This window comes from Monodon monoceros, unplaced genomic scaffold, assembly GCF_005190385.1.
Source record: "Monodon monoceros isolate NGI ecotype Baffin Bay Population unplaced genomic scaffold, NGI_Narwhal_1 Super_Scaffold_13, whole genome shotgun sequence".
Taxonomy (NCBI): Eukaryota; Metazoa; Chordata; class Mammalia; order Artiodactyla; family Monodontidae; genus Monodon; species Monodon monoceros.
Genome location: NW_021703769.1, coordinates 8,170,634 through 8,190,971, shown reverse-complemented (window position 1 = coordinate 8,190,971; position 20,338 = coordinate 8,170,634). Strand labels below are relative to the sequence as shown.

At 43.7% G+C, this 20,338-nt stretch overlaps 1 protein-coding gene across 7 annotated transcripts in view; it reads right to left on the bottom strand.

Moving 5' to 3' along the window:
- Positions 1–2,367: 2,367 nt before the first annotated feature.
- BCAS1 (breast carcinoma amplified sequence 1) overlaps positions 2,368–20,338 on the bottom strand; it is a 98,431-nt gene continuing 80,460 nt past the window's right edge. For 3 of the 7 annotated variants that reach the window (XM_029219303.1, XM_029219305.1, XM_029219306.1), the window contains 3 exons: positions 12,899–12,964; positions 6,726–6,986; positions 2,368–3,813 (listed from right to left, as the gene is read on the bottom strand). In XM_029219303.1, coding sequence (XP_029075136.1) covers positions 3,739–3,813; positions 6,726–6,986; positions 12,899–12,964 — 402 coding nt within the window. In that variant the 3' untranslated portion in view covers positions 2,368–3,738. Of the gene's footprint in view, positions 3,814–6,725; positions 6,987–12,367; positions 12,375–12,898; positions 12,965–20,338 lie in introns of all 7 variants that reach the window. The other 4 variants (XM_029219307.1, XM_029219308.1, XM_029219309.1 and 1 more) reach the window with 2 other exon arrangements.

Sequence of the window (20,338 nt, the reverse complement as noted above, 5' to 3'; positions counted from 1 at the left end):
AGAATCATCTTACATTTCTGCAAAGCGCATTCCCTGCATTTGCAACCTGGGTGAGTTAATAATGGAAATCATTTTGCTTTCCTTCTCTCTAAGGTAGGGTGGCGATCTGATTTTATTTTGTAAGGCTTAAGATCAACTTGGGATTGATTATTTGACAAAAGAAATGATACTTGTCAGGTCTGCTCCCTTCCAGGCACTTTGAGAGCGAGCCAGCAGAACACAGATTCTAGCCTCTTGGAATCTAATTAAAGGGGACCCCAGTGCATCTGTTTGCAAACAAACAACAACAGTCCAGCTAGAGAGTCTGCGTGTGTGTGTGTGTGTGTGTGTGTGTGTGTGTGTGTGTGTGTGTCTGTGTGTATTTAAATCCCCGATAATTTGTTTAAAGGGCAGGGGGGTACAATAAAACCAGTTTGGCATTTCCTTGGGTGGTATGTGTCCCTTTCCCCAAGAGGATGAATTCATGAGAGACCTCAGGGGCTGCTGAGAACAACTGTGCCTTTGAATGAATTCTTTTATGGATATCAGTCCAGAAGTCACCGTTGACTGGAGCTGGAAAGCAGAGTTTTTTGATTTTTGTTTTCCCCGATTGCAGCCATTTCAGCTCAAAGGCCCAGTTCCTGGAAAGGGTACTTCTTCATGACATTGGAGAAGACACTCTTCCATGTGCACCTAAAAATAAAGAAGTCAATAATTTAATGAGTATGTCAACTTCAAAAAGGTACCTTTGCCCCCTCCTCCAGGTCTTAATTTCTCTTTCAGTTTCAGGGTGTTCTCAACATTTTACTGTGTGCCGTTTTGCTATCCAAATGGCATTCCTGGGTTCTGTAGTTTGAAGAACTTCAGTCCTTCTGTGAATCCGTGTCCTGGGAGCTTTCCTGAGCTCACTTGGGAACTGTGCGCTCTTTTCACACTAGGTCAGCAGGAGCATGGAAATTAGTATTTATTGTAAACGCATCAGGAATTGGCTCGCCAGTCAAAACCAAACAAACTCCACAAAACTCAAAAATGGAGTTTGAACCTGCTTCTCAGGCTACAACTGTCTTTAGAATCCCCCCAATAAGCCATTTATTTGAGTCCTATCTGGCTTAAATTTTCTTAAAAAAAAAAAAAAGCAATTTCATTACAAGATTGTTCTCTTTTTTGGCCAGGAGGATGGGAAACCAGTTACAGAAAATGTTGGCATGCTTTCCAGCAAGATTCGCAGCAGAGAACTTCTTTTTAAAAATTAAAAAATGTTTTTCTGAGGCGGGAGAGGGTGGGAGGGCTCCTTCTGCATTAGTGACTCAGCCCTGCCTGGGGACATTTCTCTTCAGGGCAAAAAGCCCCTGTGTCCAGTGAGGTGAAGCTTGCAAATAATACTGTCACCTTTCTCAATAGACTGGTATGGTCTGGAGCTCAAAGGTCACACCAGGCAACCCCCCTGGTGTTTAGAGACAAAGCGGTAACCAGCTGCCTGTTTGCCTTGAATCATCCCATGTACTGTAATGGCGATGGTGGAGGTGGAGGGAAAGTCACCCCCCACCAAGGGCTTCCCCAATGTTTTTTTTTGTTTTTTTTTTTCTTGATTTGGGCAAAGTTAAGCATGCAGACATGAAGCAGCATGAGGTCATTCTCAGCTGGGTGAGTCACAGACACTGAGGACTCTCCAGGTTCGAGCAGGAGGGATGAAGAAACCAACCCCTCTGCAAGGAAAAGGCCTCTGGTCTTTATTGGAAACTGAGCATTCAGGCAGCCCAAGCTGGGAGCCAGCGGGTTCCAGGAGCCAAGGATCTCCCAATTTGTTCTTTTAGAAACATTTTTGTCCCAAACGCATTTTCCAAAGGCCTTTTTGCCTAAGCCATTGTTTTATCTGCCTAAGGTATAGACTTGTCAGGAGAGGATGTTCAATGTTATTTCTAATCACTGTGTGATGGATTGTACATGCAATGGATTTGTATGAGTCAGTGTATGCATGTGGTTCTGTCGGTTACACGTGTCTGTTTGTGTATGATTATGAATGTGTGCATGCACTTATCTATTCCTGTATAGAAGTAACTATGTTTATAAGTATGAATGTGTGCATATGTGGGTATAAATACACGCTTGGATGTATACATGTGTACCTGTAGTGGACACTTGGGATGACCCTCATCCTCTAGCCGGTAAGGGATCCAGCTTCTCAGCTCAGTGGGAGCAGCTTGCCTGTCCTGACACCTCCCAGGGTGGCCCATGGCTCACCAACAAGGGGACAAACCCTGCCTTGTAGGTATAACCAACTTTATGGTGCAATTCATGCTCCAGGGCCCCCTGGCAGATCAGGACGAAACTCAACTCCAGCTGAGACCAATCCCTGCCCTGTCCTTCTCTTCTTCCCTTTCCCCTGGGAGCCCTCCTTCAGCCTAACACGTGCATCTGAATCCCTGTCTCAGGCTCTGCTCTAGGCGGCGTGGCCTAAGAAAGTGTTTGTATATATGTGCATGTGTGCGTATATACAAATATACATGCGCACACATTTGTATGTGCACGTGCCCACATACAAGGAAATTGAGAAGGATCTGGAAGAAGAGATAAGATGGAAAAAGAGCACTGATTTTCTACTGTGGAAGATAAAGGCATCTCAGACATAGAGCACGAGAGACCTGCTTTCAAAGTTGAAAATTAAAAGATCCTTCAGATGTAAATGTGCTTTTTATTAAATCAGGAAAAGATACAGTATACATGGTATCAGTCAATCATATGGCTACTTTGGATTACATTTTAATACACTCATCGTCCTAGGTACTCCTCTGTACAAGTAGTAAAAAAAACTCAGGTATTTGAATAATCTTCTGTAAATTTTTATTATTAACTGGGGTCATAGGGAGGGTTTTATCAGAGCACATCCTGAAAACATTAGGAAATTACAGACAGACTTGAGATAAGTGTCAGACAGAACAGATGAAGCAAGCCCCTCAGCCATCTGAGAAACATTAATAATGTAAGATTGCAGAGGCCGAAATCTTTGTTAGGGATGCAGGATGCGGGATGAAAATGGAGACCTTGGCGCCCCCTAGTGTTGCAAAATAAACTCGCAACTTCACTTATTCGGTTTGGTTTGTTTTTTTTTGAAGTTGTAATCCCCGCCCTTGTCACTGAGCCTCAAAAAGCAATTGTTTTCCCAAATTATGTCAAGCCCTCTCCAGTCAATCTTTTCCCGCTCGTCAGTAACGTTCAAGAACCCTATTTGAAAAACAACTCTTATTCATTCCTTTGTCATTCCCCACACATTCCGTTCCAGAAAATTGGCAACCTCCCAACACAGAGCCCACGTTTTCCCTCCTTGAGACATGAACTTAAACAAACGGATTCTTGTCTCTCCTCTTCAAGCTGAGAGGATGAGCGTGTATTTACTACAAAGCTTAATCCCTTCAGGCAGGCGTTTTCCTTCTGCAACTTACTCATCACCGGCCATTTTTCATAACTTCACCAGAACGCAGTCCTCGGCCCCCTCCCCCTACCTGCTTGGCAACCATCGACTCTTCTGACCTGGCTCGTTAACCTGCTAAACCATCTTGACGGTTATTTACCAGGAAAGACTGGACCAGAGACAGAAATAATACACCTCAATATACAACAGCTCAGGCTCAATTTGTAAGCAGAATTTCATTTGATGGCCATCAGAAGAAAAAATATATACATGGAGCGGGGTTGGGGAGGAGATTGAGTAGGGAGAAGACCTCTTGGTGGCAGAACTTGGTGGGAACCGTGGTGATTTGTTTACTTGGATTTGCCAACTGGTCCGATGGATACGGGGTCTGTTTGCACTTGAGCGTCCAACATCCGCTTTGGTCCCTGGAGAGAAATATACAAGAAGTTGCATCCTAGTGAAGAGCTGTAATACCAACAGCAACTACCATTTATTTAGCACCGACTCTGTGCCACATAAATACACCTTATTCGTGGGCAGTGGGTAAGAGAACGGTTTCCAGTGAGATGCCCGAGTTCAGTGCCCGGTTATATTACTTTCTAGCGTTGTGAAATCCTGGACAAATGGCTGAACTCTTTGTGCTTCAGTTTCCTCATCTTTAGAATGGAGGTGATAACATTTATCTCGGAGGGGTTGTTCCAAGATAAAGTGAGTCCTGACTTGTAATGTACTTAGTACCTGGGGTGTAGAAAACCTGCCACAGTTAGAGCTCACTTCCGTCACCCTCTCTAATCACTTTCTAACCACACTGCCTGTTTGCTTTTCTTACAAAACGTATCTTTGCAAAGTTTTCATGTAATGCCAAGTAGGCTGCTTTCTGTTAGAATCCAAGCAGCATATGGAGGAGGAGGGAAAAAGGGGCAGAATGAAGGGGATGTCACTAGGAGGGCAAAGGTCACGCAGGGAGTGGTTGGCGGTGCAGTCTCTGAGAAGCTGACCTGAGGGCTGAGGCTGGGCCGGGCGGGGGTGAGGGGGGCCAGAAGCTCGTTTCCTGTAGGTGACAGGGCCTCGATGGGTCCCTGGCTGGTGCCAGTCCCGCTGCCGGCGTTGCCCTCTCAGGAAAGGGGTCAGACAACCCCAGGGAAATGTGTCCAGCCTGGCAGTCCTCAGGGCTTGATCGGATCCTTGCAAAATGGCAGGAAACCCCTCCCTCCTTCTCCACCACTGTTGGGAGTCTCCTGACAATGGGAAGATGGAGGACTTGAAGAATAAGCACTTCCACCTCAAAGGGACATTGCCGTAATTAAAGAGATGATGAATATAAGTGAAGCACAGCCTCAGAGGAAGGGCTCGGTGACTTGAATTGTAATTATTATCTAGAACCTGCCCGCGTCTTGGCATCTCTGCAGGCATCACAATGCCAAACCGCCACTGGCTCTCCCAGGTAACCCTAGAAGTGTTACCCTGGGCATCTGTTTCTGCTCTTGCCACTCTATAAGCCACTTCTGCACTATAGCAGCAAAATAGTCTTTAAAGGCTATAAACAAAGGTCCTTGCTTAACACCCTTTAATAGCTTCCCAATTTAAGTAGGATTATGTCAACATTCTTTGCACAGCCTGTACAGCCAGCAAGAGCTGCCCACTGCTCCAACCTTAGTGACTTTTATTATTCACCTAGCTCACCAGCTCCCAGCAACGGGGCCTCAAACATGCAAAGCTCATTCCCACCCCAGGGCCCTTGCACATGCTGTTGCCTCCTGCTGGAACAAAGAGCCTTGCTCTCTTCCTGTCTCGCACCAATAATCAATCCTGTCTCATCTCAAATATTATCTCCTCAGAAACACTTTCTGGATCCATAGATTCCAAGTTGCACACGTACTGCTGTCCTCATCCCCAGTGTAACCCTATCACATTACCATGTTTATTTCCCCTCCGTGACTTCCCACACTCACATTTTTGTGTTTTAATTTATCTACTTTATAGTTCCATGTGTCCCACTAGAAAGTGAGCCTCAAACTGAGGTTCTACACACATACTCAAGGACACAAAGACGAGACAGAAATAGATGACATTGATCATAAAATTTTAAACCTGGGGCCTGAGATTCTGTATTTCTAATAAACTCCCCAGAGATGCTTCTAAAGACCAAACTGGGGCCAGAGGAACCACAGCCCTCACTTAACCTCTATCTATAATATTAGAGGGCACCAATGTCTACAGATATTCATGAAACGGAATAGTTAGGAATGATTAGGGCAGTTTGCTTCACGTAACTACCCCATCTTCATTGCAACATGAAGGTGAACCCCGGTTCACTGGCCCCATAGCTGATGCCAGTAGTATTGCCTTGCCTGGCCCTCCTGGCTCAACCCACGTTCCCACGGGCCCTGGGTGTGATTTCACTTGTCTCTCTTTCTTATTATTTGGGTGATGATTCTTCTCCCTGTTTGCCAGGATTTACGTTATCCCAGATATAATGAAACCTTTACTAGTAGCGTATTTTACTCCATCTATTCGTTCATCAACAGACACTGCTGGGGTGTCGACTGTGTTCTAGCCACACGCTGGTAGGATGGAGGGGACAGCACGTCTGCCTGTGACAGGTCTGGTCACTGCCTTCCCTAAGCTAACAGTCTGAAGAAGGAGACAGCGAAGAACCAAACAGACACAAATAAAGAACCCCAAGCTTAATTCATTATTTAATGTCTGGCCTCCACTCACCCCTCACTGGACTTCCCCAGAGGGAAGGAGCTAATAAGTTTTAGCCTGGTCTGTATACCCACCACCCAGGGCCAGGCTCAGAGCAGCTTCCCTGGTGCAAACTCCACAAGGCTGACTTTGGCCACAGACGAGCATCCCTGCTTCTCATCATCACCTGTTCCTGCCAACCCACCCCATCCTTGTATTCCCTCTCCTCCAGCCAGACCGAGCCTCAGATCCGTGCCGTCTCCCCCCCACACCTTTGTTCCCATGGCCTGGACCTCACCTGCCTTCAGACTTCCCCTTGCCTCATCCCTCTACAGGTTAACTTGAGGTCCCTCCTCACATGGAACCTCTGAGAAGCCCCCGCCCCCCTCCTCCCAAACCCAAGGCCAGGCCATGTCCTCACCCTCAGGCTCCCTTCCTGTGCCCGCCCCTGCCTCCCACCCCCCACCCCCCACCCCCGCCATCAGCGTCACACCTGCCTGTGGCCGCGGAAAAGCGATGCCTGCGCCCACCTTGCTCTCTGCGCCTGGCACACAGCAGGTCCTCGGTGTTTGGCCAAGGCCCAGCCACCCCCTGGCCAGCCGGTCCCCTTTGGAAAAGCCCAGAAAGAAGAGGCGAACAGTCCACCCACCAGGCCCTTGAAGAAGCCCCCGAGGGGCGGTCGCCGCTTCTCGAGCCTCTTCTGGGACTTGTCCCCATCCCGCAGCGAGTTTGCCTCCCCCGGGGCCTCCACGCGCGGGGCCGGCTCGTTGGCTTCCTGCTTGCTGCTCTTCTGCTTCTCGGTCTCGGCAGACGCCTTCTTGTCCTTGGAGGCGCCCTCTTTGCCCTTCTGGCCGGCGGCTGCCGGTTCTGACTCCGGCGGCACCACCGCCTTCTCAGTGGACTCTGGGGCCTAGAGCAAGTTCAAACAAAATGCATTTTTAGTGGCTGCAAGACAACGCTCAGTAGCAGGTGAGTAAACATGTTAAAAACAGAGATGTTCAAAGGTTGGATGGTGCCTACGTGTTCAGGATTCCTGGGTGAGATGGAAAAAAGTAAGAAAAATGTGTAAATACTTTTTATGGTATGAGGTCCCAGTGGGGACATTTATTTACCAACCTGGTCATTCATATATTAATGAAAGCTTCCCCAGCAAGCATTCTTTACTCCTTCTTCGGGAACTAGAACCTGGGTTTTCCCTGGAGAACCACCCTTCTCTCTGGTTTATTCCCTGTGGTTTCGACACACTCATTTCATCCCTGGACAAAGGGCACACGACTCAGGCCTGGCCGGTCAGAGCACTGCATGTGATCGGGCTGCTGGGATTGGTTCCAGCTGGCCAAAGGCAGCTAAACCTGCGCTAATCTCAGGGCTCTGCTAAAGCAACCGAGAGAGAGGTCAGTTCTCTTTCCATGAACTTGAAGCTGGGAAGATGAAAGCCTGGAGCTTCCAGAACCACCACCATTTCCAAAAAAAAATCCTGGAAGTGGAATTTCTTTTTTCTTGAAAAATGAACCATGAGGCACAGAGGAAAGCAGAGCTAAGAGATGAAGAGAGAGAAAGGGAAAAAGAGCCCTCGTATGGATGGCATTACGCATGCCCCTGGATCTAGCCGTTCCTGAAGCCCCTTTTGGTATGAGCCAGCTTTGAGGGGATTTCTCCCACTTGCAACCACACGTCACTCTTCTTGGGATGCCTGGTCTTTTCTTCATGATTATGTCTATCTTAATTTCTGGCGTGAAACTGTCATTTCATAGAACAGTGGTAAAAGAAGATAATGGTTTTAGTTGTGAACATACATCTTTTCATGGTAGAGTGAAATGTTTGCATTCCTATTTGGTTCCTAAAATTTGGAGGAATAAGGCTGTAAAATCCAAAATTCTAGGTAAATTACAGACAACCAAAAATCTGTTAGGAAGTAAAAGACTTTTTCCCATAATTTGCTTGAACTGAAATGACTCTGGGGGTCAGACAGATAAAACGAAAGCATGAAAGAGGCTAGGGGTAAGAATAATCATATGGTGAACTTATTTCCCCAGTTGTGAAAGCAGCATAAGGCCAAAGAAATATTTCTCTAGTGTACGAAAAACAGTTCAAGCTCTGCTGGCTTTGATGCTGGGGGGACAATTGGCAGTAGGGGGCACTGTGGTGAATTGAATGCCACATGCCTTGTCTAAAGGGGCCACAACTGCTCAGACCCACCAAAAATACGATGTGGGATTACAGCCCCAGTGCTGTCATATCTTCTACGTTTTCAGATGGAAACTTGAAATCGAATTATTTCAAATGCAAAATATGTCAGTTTGAAAATATTGACATCGAAAGTTTTAAAGCCCTGTTCACAGCAAACAACCACAACACAGTTATCCCTGTGGGCTACGTTTGGCCCACTGGATACATATTTACAACTTACGATTCATAAAATGTATGTGTTGTCCCCAAGTCACAAAGTTCTAGGACAAAGTGACAGTTTTGATTCAGAGGGCATAGAACTGTCATTTCACATCAGTGAATCAAACACACCCCTTAGAAATGAGCAGGAAGACAGAGAAAATTCCCCTGTCCCGAAGGCCTCCCCAAGCTACAGCGCCCTCCTGGAGGGCAGAACTCCTTGGAGAACAAAGCCTCAGACATCCAGTTCAGCCCAAGAAGATGTTTTACAAGCACATATCCTGAATATTTCTGTTGGATCCCAGTTGCCAAAGTTGTAGCAAATGCTAAGATACAGATGTTGAGTATAACAGAGGGCCTAGAGCACACACTCGCCTTAGAAAGAGACAGAAACTCCCACCGTGCTGCTCTGCACAAAGGCCAGAAACCAGTGACCCTGCTCAAACACCCTGTTAACTGTTTTTGTTGCAGAGAAGATTTTAAGATACAGTGAGTAGCTAAAAGCTCAGTGTCTGGAGTCATAAGAACATGGTGTGGGGACTTCCCTGGTGGCGCAGTGGTTGAGAATCCGCCTGCCAATGCAGGGGACACAGGTTCAAGCCCTGGTCCGGGAAGATCTCACATGCCGCGGAACAACTAAGCCCGCGTGCCATAACTACTGAGCCTGCGCTCTGGAGCCCGCGAGCCACAACTACTGAAGCCCATGTGCCACAACTACTGAAGCCCGTGCGCCTAGAGCCCGTGCTCCACAACAAGAGAAACCGCCGTGGTGAGAAGCCCGCGCACCACAACAAAGAGTAGCCCCCGCTCGCCGCAACTAGAGGAAGCCCGCGTGCAGCAACGAAGACCCAACGCAGCCAAAATAAATAAATAAATAATAAAATTAAAAACAAAAACATGGTGTGGCTCTGGTTTCATCACATCCTTGCTGTATGACCTGGAATAAATGGTGTGATCTCTCAGCTTCCTCTTCCGTATGGGAGTAACAAACAAACAAACAAATCACACTTCATGGTGCTGTGAGGATTAAATTAGTTAGTAATGGAAAGCCCACTGCACACAGTGTCTGGATGCCAAGCATAAAGGGACCAACCTTCTTGGTCTGTCTGAGAGTGAGGGGGTTCTAGGATATGGAACCTGCCTTTTTAGAACCAGGAACATCCAGGGCCAACTGGGATGAGTTGGTGGTCCTGGCTTAACACTACCAGCAGCGACTCTGAGTGGCTGAGCATCCAAGCTGCAGGTGTAGACAAGGTGCTCAAGAAACACAGACACCTGCTGAATCGAGCCCCCGTGTCTCTCCAGCCTCATCTTCTATCCCACCCCACCCCCTGTCCCCCGACTCATTCTGCTCCAGCCACACGGTGCTTTTTTTTCTTGAACAAACTTATTCTCAATTCAGAGCTTCCTACTGGCTGTGCTTCTGCTCGGTCTGTCTCCAGGGCTTCAGATGACTGCTTCTTTCCCAGAAGGTCTCAGCTCAAATGTCATCACCTCCTTGGAGACACAGTCCCTGATTAGAGGGTCTAAAGATACCTGACCCCCCTTCTTGTGGAACACTGCTGAATTTTCTTTTTTTTTTTTTAACTACCTTTGCCTATTGTATTTTTTAAAAATATTTATTTATTTATTCGGCTGCATTGGGTCTTCGTTGCTGCACGCGGGCTTTCTCCAGTTGTGGCGAGGGGGAGGCTACTCTTCCTTGTGGTGCGTGGGCTTCTCATTGCTGTGGCTTCTCTTGTTGCAGAGCATGGGCTTCAGTAGTTGTGGCACATGGGCTCAGTAGTTGTGGCACGCGGGCTCAGTAGTTGTGGCTCACGAGCTCTAGAGCACCGGCTCAGTAGTTACAGCGCAGGGGCTTCGTTGTGCTGCAACACGTGGGGTCTTCCCGGACCAGGGCTGGAACCTGTGTCTCCTGCGTTGGCAGGAGGATTCCTAACCCCTGCGCCACCAGGGAAGCCCCTGAATTTTCTTTATGTTTGCAGTCATCACGGGGATTTCTTTGCTCACCTGGAAATGTTCTGATTCCCTCCGGAGCACGAAACTCCTGTGTGTCTCTTCCATTGCTTTATCCCCAGCACCTCACCTGACACATGGTAAGTCGCCATCAAAATGGGCTGGATGAATGGCCAGCAACTCGCCTTCCAAGTGTTCCCAAAATACTTCCCTTAGCACATCACTCGGGTGTGAAGTGGGAAGTCCCTACAAACCAACAGCTCTCATGGGACACTGATTTTTTTTCAAGAGGGGAGCTTTCAATGGGTCATATCCATTTACCACATGGTTATTACTCCATCCCTATTAAGCTTAATTTTTTTTTTTAAATGGCTTAGAGACGAACTTCTGGAAACAATACATGGCCGGTTCCTTACCTTCAGAGTGAGCTAAGAATCGGAACTGTGCATGACTGCTTTGTCATGAAATGCAGAAGATTTAGAACCTTTGCTTGGGGCTTGATGCTGTCTCAAAATTTATAACGAAAATTATTCCCATCTGAATAATCCGAGTGTCTCCTCTCCTAGAACCCAGGGATGCTGGCAGGAAGCTGGAGGACAAGGTTACTGGAGCATCCCACTTGATTCAGACACTGGAAGCCAACCCAGGCTGGGAATTTCTTGGGCTTTTTTTCATGGAAACATCAACTAAGGCTTTTATAACTCAGAGGGCAAATCTAACAGGAGCAGAGAATGTCTGTTCCCACCCCCCAAAGTTAAACGAAGCATTTGTCATCTCCCAATAGTACACACCAATCTTCTCACGTCTGGATCCAAAGCCCTGGAAAATAGAATGCTCAAAACATTTCTAGATGAGTGTAAATAGAATGACGTTTCCAGCTCATTCAAATTTCCACTGACTGTTTTCAGATTTTAGAATCACCAAAATGACTGGCATAACTGTTTCACTGTCAGATTCCAGACAAAATATACAAACATATTTCAGTGTTTCATGGTGAATGACGTAAGTTTATCATGTTTCCAAGGTAGTAACCTTTGGGATTTTTGGTTCCAAAGTGGCCTAGAGTATGGGTTTGGGGGGGCAGGTATAGTAATAAGTTAAAAAAGAAAAATGAAAATAATTTGAATGCACTAAAAAGCAGTATATTCTATGTCGAAATATACAGGATAAACTAATTATTATGGAAGTAGAAATATCATAATTTATTTAGTAATTGCTGGAATTTGTGTGTGTATGTGATATGAACAACATTACAGGGTGATAATTTCTCATCAGAAGCACAATAGTAATAGTAATAAAACAACAGCAACAGCTATGGCTTTATATGGTGAAGCCATATAAAGCCAATGTGAAAGTATCTGGAGTAAGGAAGTAATTAAGGTTAATTGAGGTCATAAAGATGGGGCCTTGATCCAATAGGATTAGTGTCTTTGTAAGAAGAGGCACCAAAATACTCATTCTCTCTCCTCTCTATGGTATTTCGTGATGGCAGCTCATGCTGATAAACACAGCAACTAACATTTGTTGAGTCCTCTAAAGCAGGAATGTTCTAAGTGCTTTACATGTATGGATTCACCTAAATATGACAGCCCTGTAAGGCAGCACTTTTCCTAGCTCCATTATACACATGAGAAACTGAGGCATGGAGAGATTGGTAATTTGCTTTTGGTCACACAGCTAAAAAATAGCTGAGCCAGGATTCAAACCCGGGCAGTTTGAGTCTGCAACCCATGCTCTTAACCACATCTCTGTATTACCAAAATTAGAACAAGAATATTTGATGACATTTTTGTGGAGGTATATTTCTAAGTTAAAAAAGAGTGCAGGTTATAAAATAGGGTGTTGAGCATGAGATGATCCCACTGGGGGAAAAAAATACATATATTTATAAAAATGTCATAGCTGTCTCTTTAGGATAGAGAAAATGATAGAAATGAACCACCTGACCCCATGTCTTTCACACATCTATTCCAGAAAAAGCTCCTACTATGTACCAGGCACCATGCAGTGTGATAAAAAAAAAAAATAGAAGAGGCCCCTTCCTTGCTCTACAAATACTCCAGACAGGGACGGGAAGGGGTAGGGGAGACAGATAACTAATGGACAAATGACTTATTTCAATGTGTGATAAGTGCCATGGAGTAAAAGGACAAGATGCAGGGATGATGGGTGGAAAGGGAACAGCTTTTTGAGGAGGTGACATTTAGGCCAAGATGTGAAGAATGGGAAAGAATTGTCCATGTGGAGAGAGGGAAGAGCTCACAAAGGTGCTTTGCAGTAAGAAATAGCTGAGGAACTCTAGCTAGTTCGTGCTTGCATCTGCAAAGCCCAAAATGGTGCCTGGTATACAGTAGGCACCCAACCTAGAGACATCAAATGAGTTGGCTGTGGTTGAGAATTGCATCAGAAATGAGGCTGCAGAGAACCAAGAACATGTCAGCTAAACCCACCATTGAACCGAGTTTACAGATCACTTACTTGGTAGCTGGAGTCTTTCCCATTTATTTCTTCTGAGTGGGTGATCCCTCCATCCCCTTTCACTGACTAAAATAACAAACAGACAATGGCCTTTCAGCTACCACAAGCACAGCAACATGGAGAATGCAAGGGAGGTTGTGAAACGGATAACCTCAGTCATTCATTGTTGAGATTCAAGGTCAGGACAAATGGAAGACCAACTAGAAACGCATTCCTCATGAGTCACATGATTTCCATGTGGTCTATAACCAGAGTCTGATTAAATTCAAGTGTTGGTCTCCAAAAATAACTACAATAAAAGTCTTAAACCCTGGGATTAGGTGATTCTGGGATAAATATATGATGATGAAAATACTGATGTTGGAACCAGAAGGTGGTTGAACATGTAGAATGAATGAATAAGTAAATAAACAATTAAACCATTGGTAGCTATCTATTGGTAACATTTAAGTGGTGGGTGTTTTGCTGTAGTATTTTTTGCCCCTGGCGGAGTGATGGACTGTCGAACATTCTATTTTCCAATCTTTAGTGCCCCCTGTGGCCGGCGGCATCAGGGACAGGGCTGAATGGGGCTGATGTCACAGATTTGGGTCCTTAAATCAAAAATCTAAGCTAAAGGTTCTACAAGTGTGATACCGGGACCAGCAGCTTCAGCATCACCTGGGAATTTGATAGAAATACAAACCCTGAGAACTACACCAGATCTGCTGAGTCAGTAATTCTCGGGGTTGGGACCCAGCAATCTGTGTTTTAATAAGCCCTCCAGGTGATTCTGAGGCATCACTGCTTTAAACTAACTGGCCATAGACAAATACGGACCAATACTGGAGTCTGTAGTTTTAGCTGTGGATTTAGTAATGTTCTATGCTTGGTGCTTGATAGAAGACCTAAGAAATCTGGCAATGAATTGTTCAGTTATTAACCATTTGGACTCCGGTCTAACCCCACATATTTTTTCAATGCTTATGGTCTCCTCCTCCTGGCTAGAGGGAGGGATTGTAGAAGTGGAGGTTAAGCTCTGTGGCACAAAGAGGAAGACTTTAGATTCCACTGTTATTCTCTTGGCTGTTCTGCTTGCAGACAGCAAGAACCTATATAACACCTGCACGGAGAGCAGTTACAAACATTAAAGCATTCGGTACTTTTTTTACTGGTTAATATTATGCGCCTCTATAATCTGAGATAGGGTACTCATATTAGCAGAGATAATAAAAATGATTATTTATGAAGGCTAACTTTTAGTGGAGTGCTAAGTGCCCGGAACTGTACTAAATGAGATAATAACATGCGTTAGTTCATTTATCACTCCACAGTCTTAAGATAGAGGAACAATTTTATTGCTCTTGTTTTACCAGCAAGAAAATGGAAGCTTCGAGAAACTAACATGGGTCATGGAAGTAGCAGGTTGGGAGCCATGATTTGGCACTATGGCAATGAGTCCATCTTCTATATTCTTATTTATTTTTTTATTTTTGGCTGCTTTTGGGTCTTCGTTGCTGCACGCGGGCTTTTCTCTGGTTGCGACTTCACTGTAGTGCGCAGGCTTCTCATTGAGGTGGCTTCTCTTGTTGTGGAGCACCGGCTCTAGGCACGCGGCCTTCAGTAGCTGTGGCTCGTGGGCTCTAGAGCGTAGGCTCAGTAGTTGTGGCACACGGGCTTAGTTGTTCCGCGGCATGTGGGATCTTCCCGGACCAGGGCTTGAACCCGTGTCTCCTGCATTGGCAGGTGGATTCTTAACCACTGCACCACCAGGGAAGCCCCATCTTCTACATTCTTAACCTCCTCCCCACACTGCCCGTAGAAGGTAGGAGGTACCATTCAACGAACAAACACTTATTGAGCATCTACTATGAAGCTACCTAATTAGGAAAAATGATAAGGGCTTGGATAAGGTGGAGGTTGAAAATCTCAAATAGGGATATTTATGGGACATGCCTGTCATCAGGGCACAAATACGCTTATCTTTACTGCTTGGTGCTGTTGTCTGATTCAGAAGACTTGACTAGGACTGTCTATGATTGGACACAGTATGAGAATTCCAATATCCTTCCTACCGCAAAGCAACCTTTCCAGAGCTAGGCTACTAGGACCTTGATATCTACTTCTTCATTGATTAGGAATGGAGAAGCCATTCCTGAACTCTTTCTTCAGCCTGAACTCCCGGTGTCTGGAAGTTCCATGCACTTTTCTTAGAGATATCATTGTCATGGGTTTCCCCAAGCTGCTCAACCCAAAGGCAAATAAGGATCTGTTCTCTTTGTACAATTCAGACCCATTCAGATGGAAGGTGGTTTTTTTCTTCCTCTAGGTCTTCTGCATTGTTCTACAAGGACCAATTTCTTGAGAACATTCAGAAAAAGAAAGGGCTCTCAGTTATTATTTCTCTCCCTGCAACTAGCTCTTTCAGCTCTCACCCAAGAGTTTTACCACTTTGGGATTTCACGGGGCTTCCAGAATTCAGGCTGTGTTGTAACTGCCCTGCCTACTCAAACATACTCCCTAGGGTCCTGTAGAATACAGGGTCCTGTCCTCATGAGGCGGCCTTTAGGGAATGCTGAAAGGCAAAAACCAACCAACCAACATGGTTTTTTAAAGCAAAACCTGAATGGATAATTAGGAGTCATGTTACACCCGCTAAGAGAGAGAGATTTTTAACTTCCCTTTAATTGTTTCAATTTGGTTAGTGTTAGGTACCTGCCAGTTTAAGGTTAAAATTGATTTTCTTCTTCCTTCCTTTCCTAGCTAGCCCTTGAGGGAGAATTTGGATTGAATCAGAAGGCTCCCTTGACAGTAGTGGATCTAGGCTACTACCATCCTGAAAACAGACCCTCATGCTGCCAGGGAAATCATTGCAAATAGGTTCAAAGTCTTTAAAAAAAAAAAAAAAAGGGAGAATACCTCGAGTTTTTCTATGATTTTTCTCTGTTGTTCACTTTGAAGCATATAAAACGGTATTTATGCAAAGGTGACTGTATGCTGAGTTTAGACTAAGGGTCTTATTAAGTCCATCTGAGGTCTCTTCAATACCTGTAGTTATTAACAATTCCTCCCCTCCTTCCTCCCTCCTTCCTTCCCTTCTTTCCTTTCTCCTGCCCTCTCTCCCTCTCTCCTTTGTTTTCTTTCTACCCCTCCGCTTTCCTCCTTGCAGAGCCCTCTTTCAGTGACAAATTAAAATAGTTCCTGTTGGGCTTTTTCTATTCAAAGGACCATAACCTCAGAAGCTTATTTTTCCCAGCTGTCACAAAAAACAGAGTTGCTGTTTAAAGAGACAAAAACGCTTTCAGAGACTATTTAGTACTTTAAAGAACAGTTTGAAGACTATTAAGTAATTGTGGAGATTTCCCAGCGTGATACTGAGCAAGTTTCTTTACAAAGAGTTTATTTTTATTCACGAGAATCAAAGATGAAGCATCTCAGGGCATCCAGCCTGCGGTGCTGAAATGGGATCTGGTTGTGAATCCAAGCCTTGCATATTAATGAAATCACTTTTAAATTTCTTTCATTGTGTCATGCATTCCTATAGCTTGATACTCTGAAGAATGTTGGAAGCATCTCTGATAGATATCACTTAGGTACTTAAAATTCTAGTGGAAGTGTTTGATGGTCAGTTCAAATCTCTTTGAAAGGAATACAAATGTATTTTGATAGAGATCTATCCCAACTGAAGTTGAGATTTAAAGGGAGAATTGGGATATTTTAATTTAGTGTGAGTAGAGGAGCCCGACTGTTTAGTAAATCAACCTCATTACAACAAATCTAAAGAACTGGACCTGCTAGAAAGTTCCAGGATAAACAAAGGTTATGAGTCCAATCTTTGTGTTTTACCAAGACGCTCACCTGAAACGGAATTGGACAATTCAGACAAAATGACACAGCCAAGGTAAACCTCACTTTAGTGACAAGTATATTCAGAAAACTTTCGTCCAAGCTTTAGGTAAGACATGTATGAGTTCTGCTTTCCTGTGCTTTGTTGTAATTTCAGGTGGAGAATCACAAAAATGGAGCTATGGCTGTTCTATTTACTCTCAAGGAAGATGGCTGCCAGAAGCAGCACAGGAGGCAGCAGTTAACAAGGCTCAACTTCCGAAGCAACGAAAGCCTGACTCTGAATTCTGGCTCTGCTGTCGACCAGCTCCGCGACCTTGGGCAGGTCACTTAAACACTGAGTCTCCGTGCCCTCATCTGCACGGTGGGGCAGTAAGAGTGTTTGTTTCACAGGGTTTTTATATTAATAAATGAGTTAATGCATGCCATGTGCTTAGCCCGGGCCCGGCCACATCATTTGCATGCAAAAAACAAACAGTAGCTATTATTATTATTACTATTAATAGCTGAGACCCACCAAATGACTCCAGAGTCCCCTTTTAGGGTAGGAAAGAATGCAAGTCGCCGATGGAGACAGGAATTACCCCAAACAAATGCTACTTTAAGAAACCTTACCTTAAAGAACAACTCAATATTCGTATTTTAACACTCAGGGAAGAAGTTGAGATCAAAAACTTTGGCTAAAAGACTCCTGTTTGTTGTTTTATAATTATCCTTACAAACTATTCTCCTTTTTCCACAAGACAGTCAATTTCAGCAGGTTTTCTTAGATTTATTAGATTGAGTGTAATTAACAAAATCCCTCTGATTTCATGGCTGTCTCACTTGGGCCTTTAATTTGCCCAGTGTTAAAGTTCAAGAGTCTTTCTTATCTAAGCCTGAGAAGGTTATTCCAACAAAGAATTTCTTACAAAACTAATGGTCTAGAGAAAGAGACAGGAGGAGGATTAAATGAAACAATGTATGTGACAATGGTTTGCAGGAGAAAGCACTTTTCAAGTGTAAGGTGTTATTAATATTGACAAAGTATAAATCTATATCTTTGTACTTCCATCCACCACCTTTTCTGGTTTCATCTGCCTACCTGGTTTGTGGGTACATGAATACAGTTCTCCACCCACGCACTTTGTAAAAATATACTAGTGCTTCAGATAGCCAATTTCTTGACATACCGTTGAATTAATACACATAAGACTCTTTTTCTATTTAGGGCGTGACAGATGTCTTAGCTATTCCTTGAAATTTTTTCGAAAGTCTGTAGGAGCCCATAGGATTTTTGTGAAGTGCTATATCTACATGTGCCCAATGCAATGTTAGGACTTATATGACTCTATTTTCTTTTCCCTGAAATATAATTATTTGAAAAATGATCTTCTTTCTATTTTTAGGAAAGATTAATTTTTGGACGGAAAAAGATCACTTTAGAAATGAACTGGGAAATGCATTTATTTAAAAAAAATACTCAACCAAGAAGTACTTTGCCATGGGATAGTAAAATACGCTATCTGAAAGAAATTTAAGGGAAGGGAAGGCTAGAAAGTAGAAAATCAATGATCAGATGAATGGAAACCCTGATTACAAAACAAGGGTGATGTGTCTGCAATTGAGTTTTCTCTTCTATTAAATCAATTACTTTTAAAAACTATATTTTGCTAAAAATACTTAAAATCAGTTTAAAACATTCACTTATTCAATTATAATGCTCAGGCACATACTAAAAGAAATAGAAAATAAAAATCCCATAGCGATGGGCCAGATGCTGCCTCTATCTTCAAGCCCTTAAAGCAGTTTTTTGTTTGTTTTTTTCCCTACATAAATCCAAAGACTTTAGTTTGGAAGCTATGAAATATTACCCAAAAGTGTTTCCTGAAAAAAACTGCTGAAGCTGACTTGCAGGATTCTACATTATGGGGATATTAACACCTGGGCAAAAAGTAGACGTGTAACGATATTCATGCAGGTTAGTAAAGCAGCTGAGATCACGTGTGGAAGATACATGGTGCATGCTCACTGAATATGGCACAGACTTCAAAATAAGTCTGTTTTCCTTACTAGGCTTTGTTCTCCATGAGGACAGGGACCACGTCTATTTACGTATCTGTATCGTCTAGATTATAGTGGGAGCTTAATAATTATTTGTTGAATAAGTGAATAAATGAAATGCAGAAAGTTGGAAACCAAATGTCCATCCATAGCGCAACGGTTAATCAGAACATGATAAACCCAGACAATGTGATTCAATGAAGTTCTTAGAAAGAGTGAGATGGCTCTGTATCTGGGGCTGCAAACTCAAATACCCAGGGGATAGACCAGAAATGTCAATGAGGGAGGTGGCCTGGGTGGGGCAATAGGGAGTGGTGGGAATTGTGGTAAACTTGAAAAAACCCCTGTCTTTTGTGTATCTGAATTAACTGCAATGGGAATATAATGTTCTAATGAAAACAAAACAGAATGCAAGACCAGAATAATTAAGAAATCTGGAATTTTAGGGGAAATCTCAACCATCATGGAAGCTTGGGGGTTTAAACATTAAAAGGAAGCAATAATATTCAAGCTCCCAGGTATAACCCTTTTAGTGGGCAACAGGAAATAAGAACAATGGACATTATAAGACCTGGCACTGTGAAGTGACGGAGGATTACTTGGGGAAATGTGTCCTTTTCTACCCCATCCCTATCCTATGGAGAATCAATTCCAAACAACGCTTGTTTCCAATTTGTTCAGACTTACACAGTTTCTACTGCTAGAAAATATCCCCAAACAGCATCTAATGGATAACTCCAGAGGATGAATTTAAGTATGGAACCTCACTTGAATTTAAGGACTTGTTTTGAATGGATGCATTGGGTGGTTTAGAGGTCTTTCATGCTTTATTTGGAGTCTCTTGTATTTTCCTCCCTTTTAAACGAAGAAGTCTCATGTTGATTATTTGGAAGAGAAAGTCATTCTGTTTGCTTTTTTTTTTTTGTATCTCTCAACTCCATCCAGAAATGAGAAAGCTGGACCATCCTCAATGTTGTGATGAGCTATTTGGGGATCCCATTTGTAATGTAGATGGGTTGCCAGAAAGAGGCCAAATGTTCTTTTCTTTCCTGATGTCATGTAAAAATTGATTTAAAAATCTCAAATCTTGATGCCCATTTTCAGTGCCAAATTGCAGAATAAATGGCCAGGAATATAGATGGGGTTCCAGCCATGCAGGCTGCCCAGTACTTCTTACTCCATGAGAATTCAGCAATAAAAGAAAATGATTCCTGTCAACAGTTTCTAACAGTGATTTCTAATATTCCTCATCTCCCACTGGCAAGGGTTTTGTCCTGTTTTGTTTTGTGGACTAGAAAGAATTCCTTAACAGATTGAGCTTGTGAAATTAGAGAGTTGCTTTCTCAAAGGATTAATTCCCAAATACTCCTGAAAATAAAGGCACACTATAATGAAATTCTTGTTTTTCATTAAAAGAGAATTAAACCAATGACCTTTTACATGGTTTTTTGTTTTTTTGTCTTCCAACCGATTGGGGTTTGATTGCATTATATTACTTAAGTTCCTGGATGTTTAGATATTTTATGCACATGACTCTTCACAGATGCCCAAAGATGTCTGCCCAGATTCTTT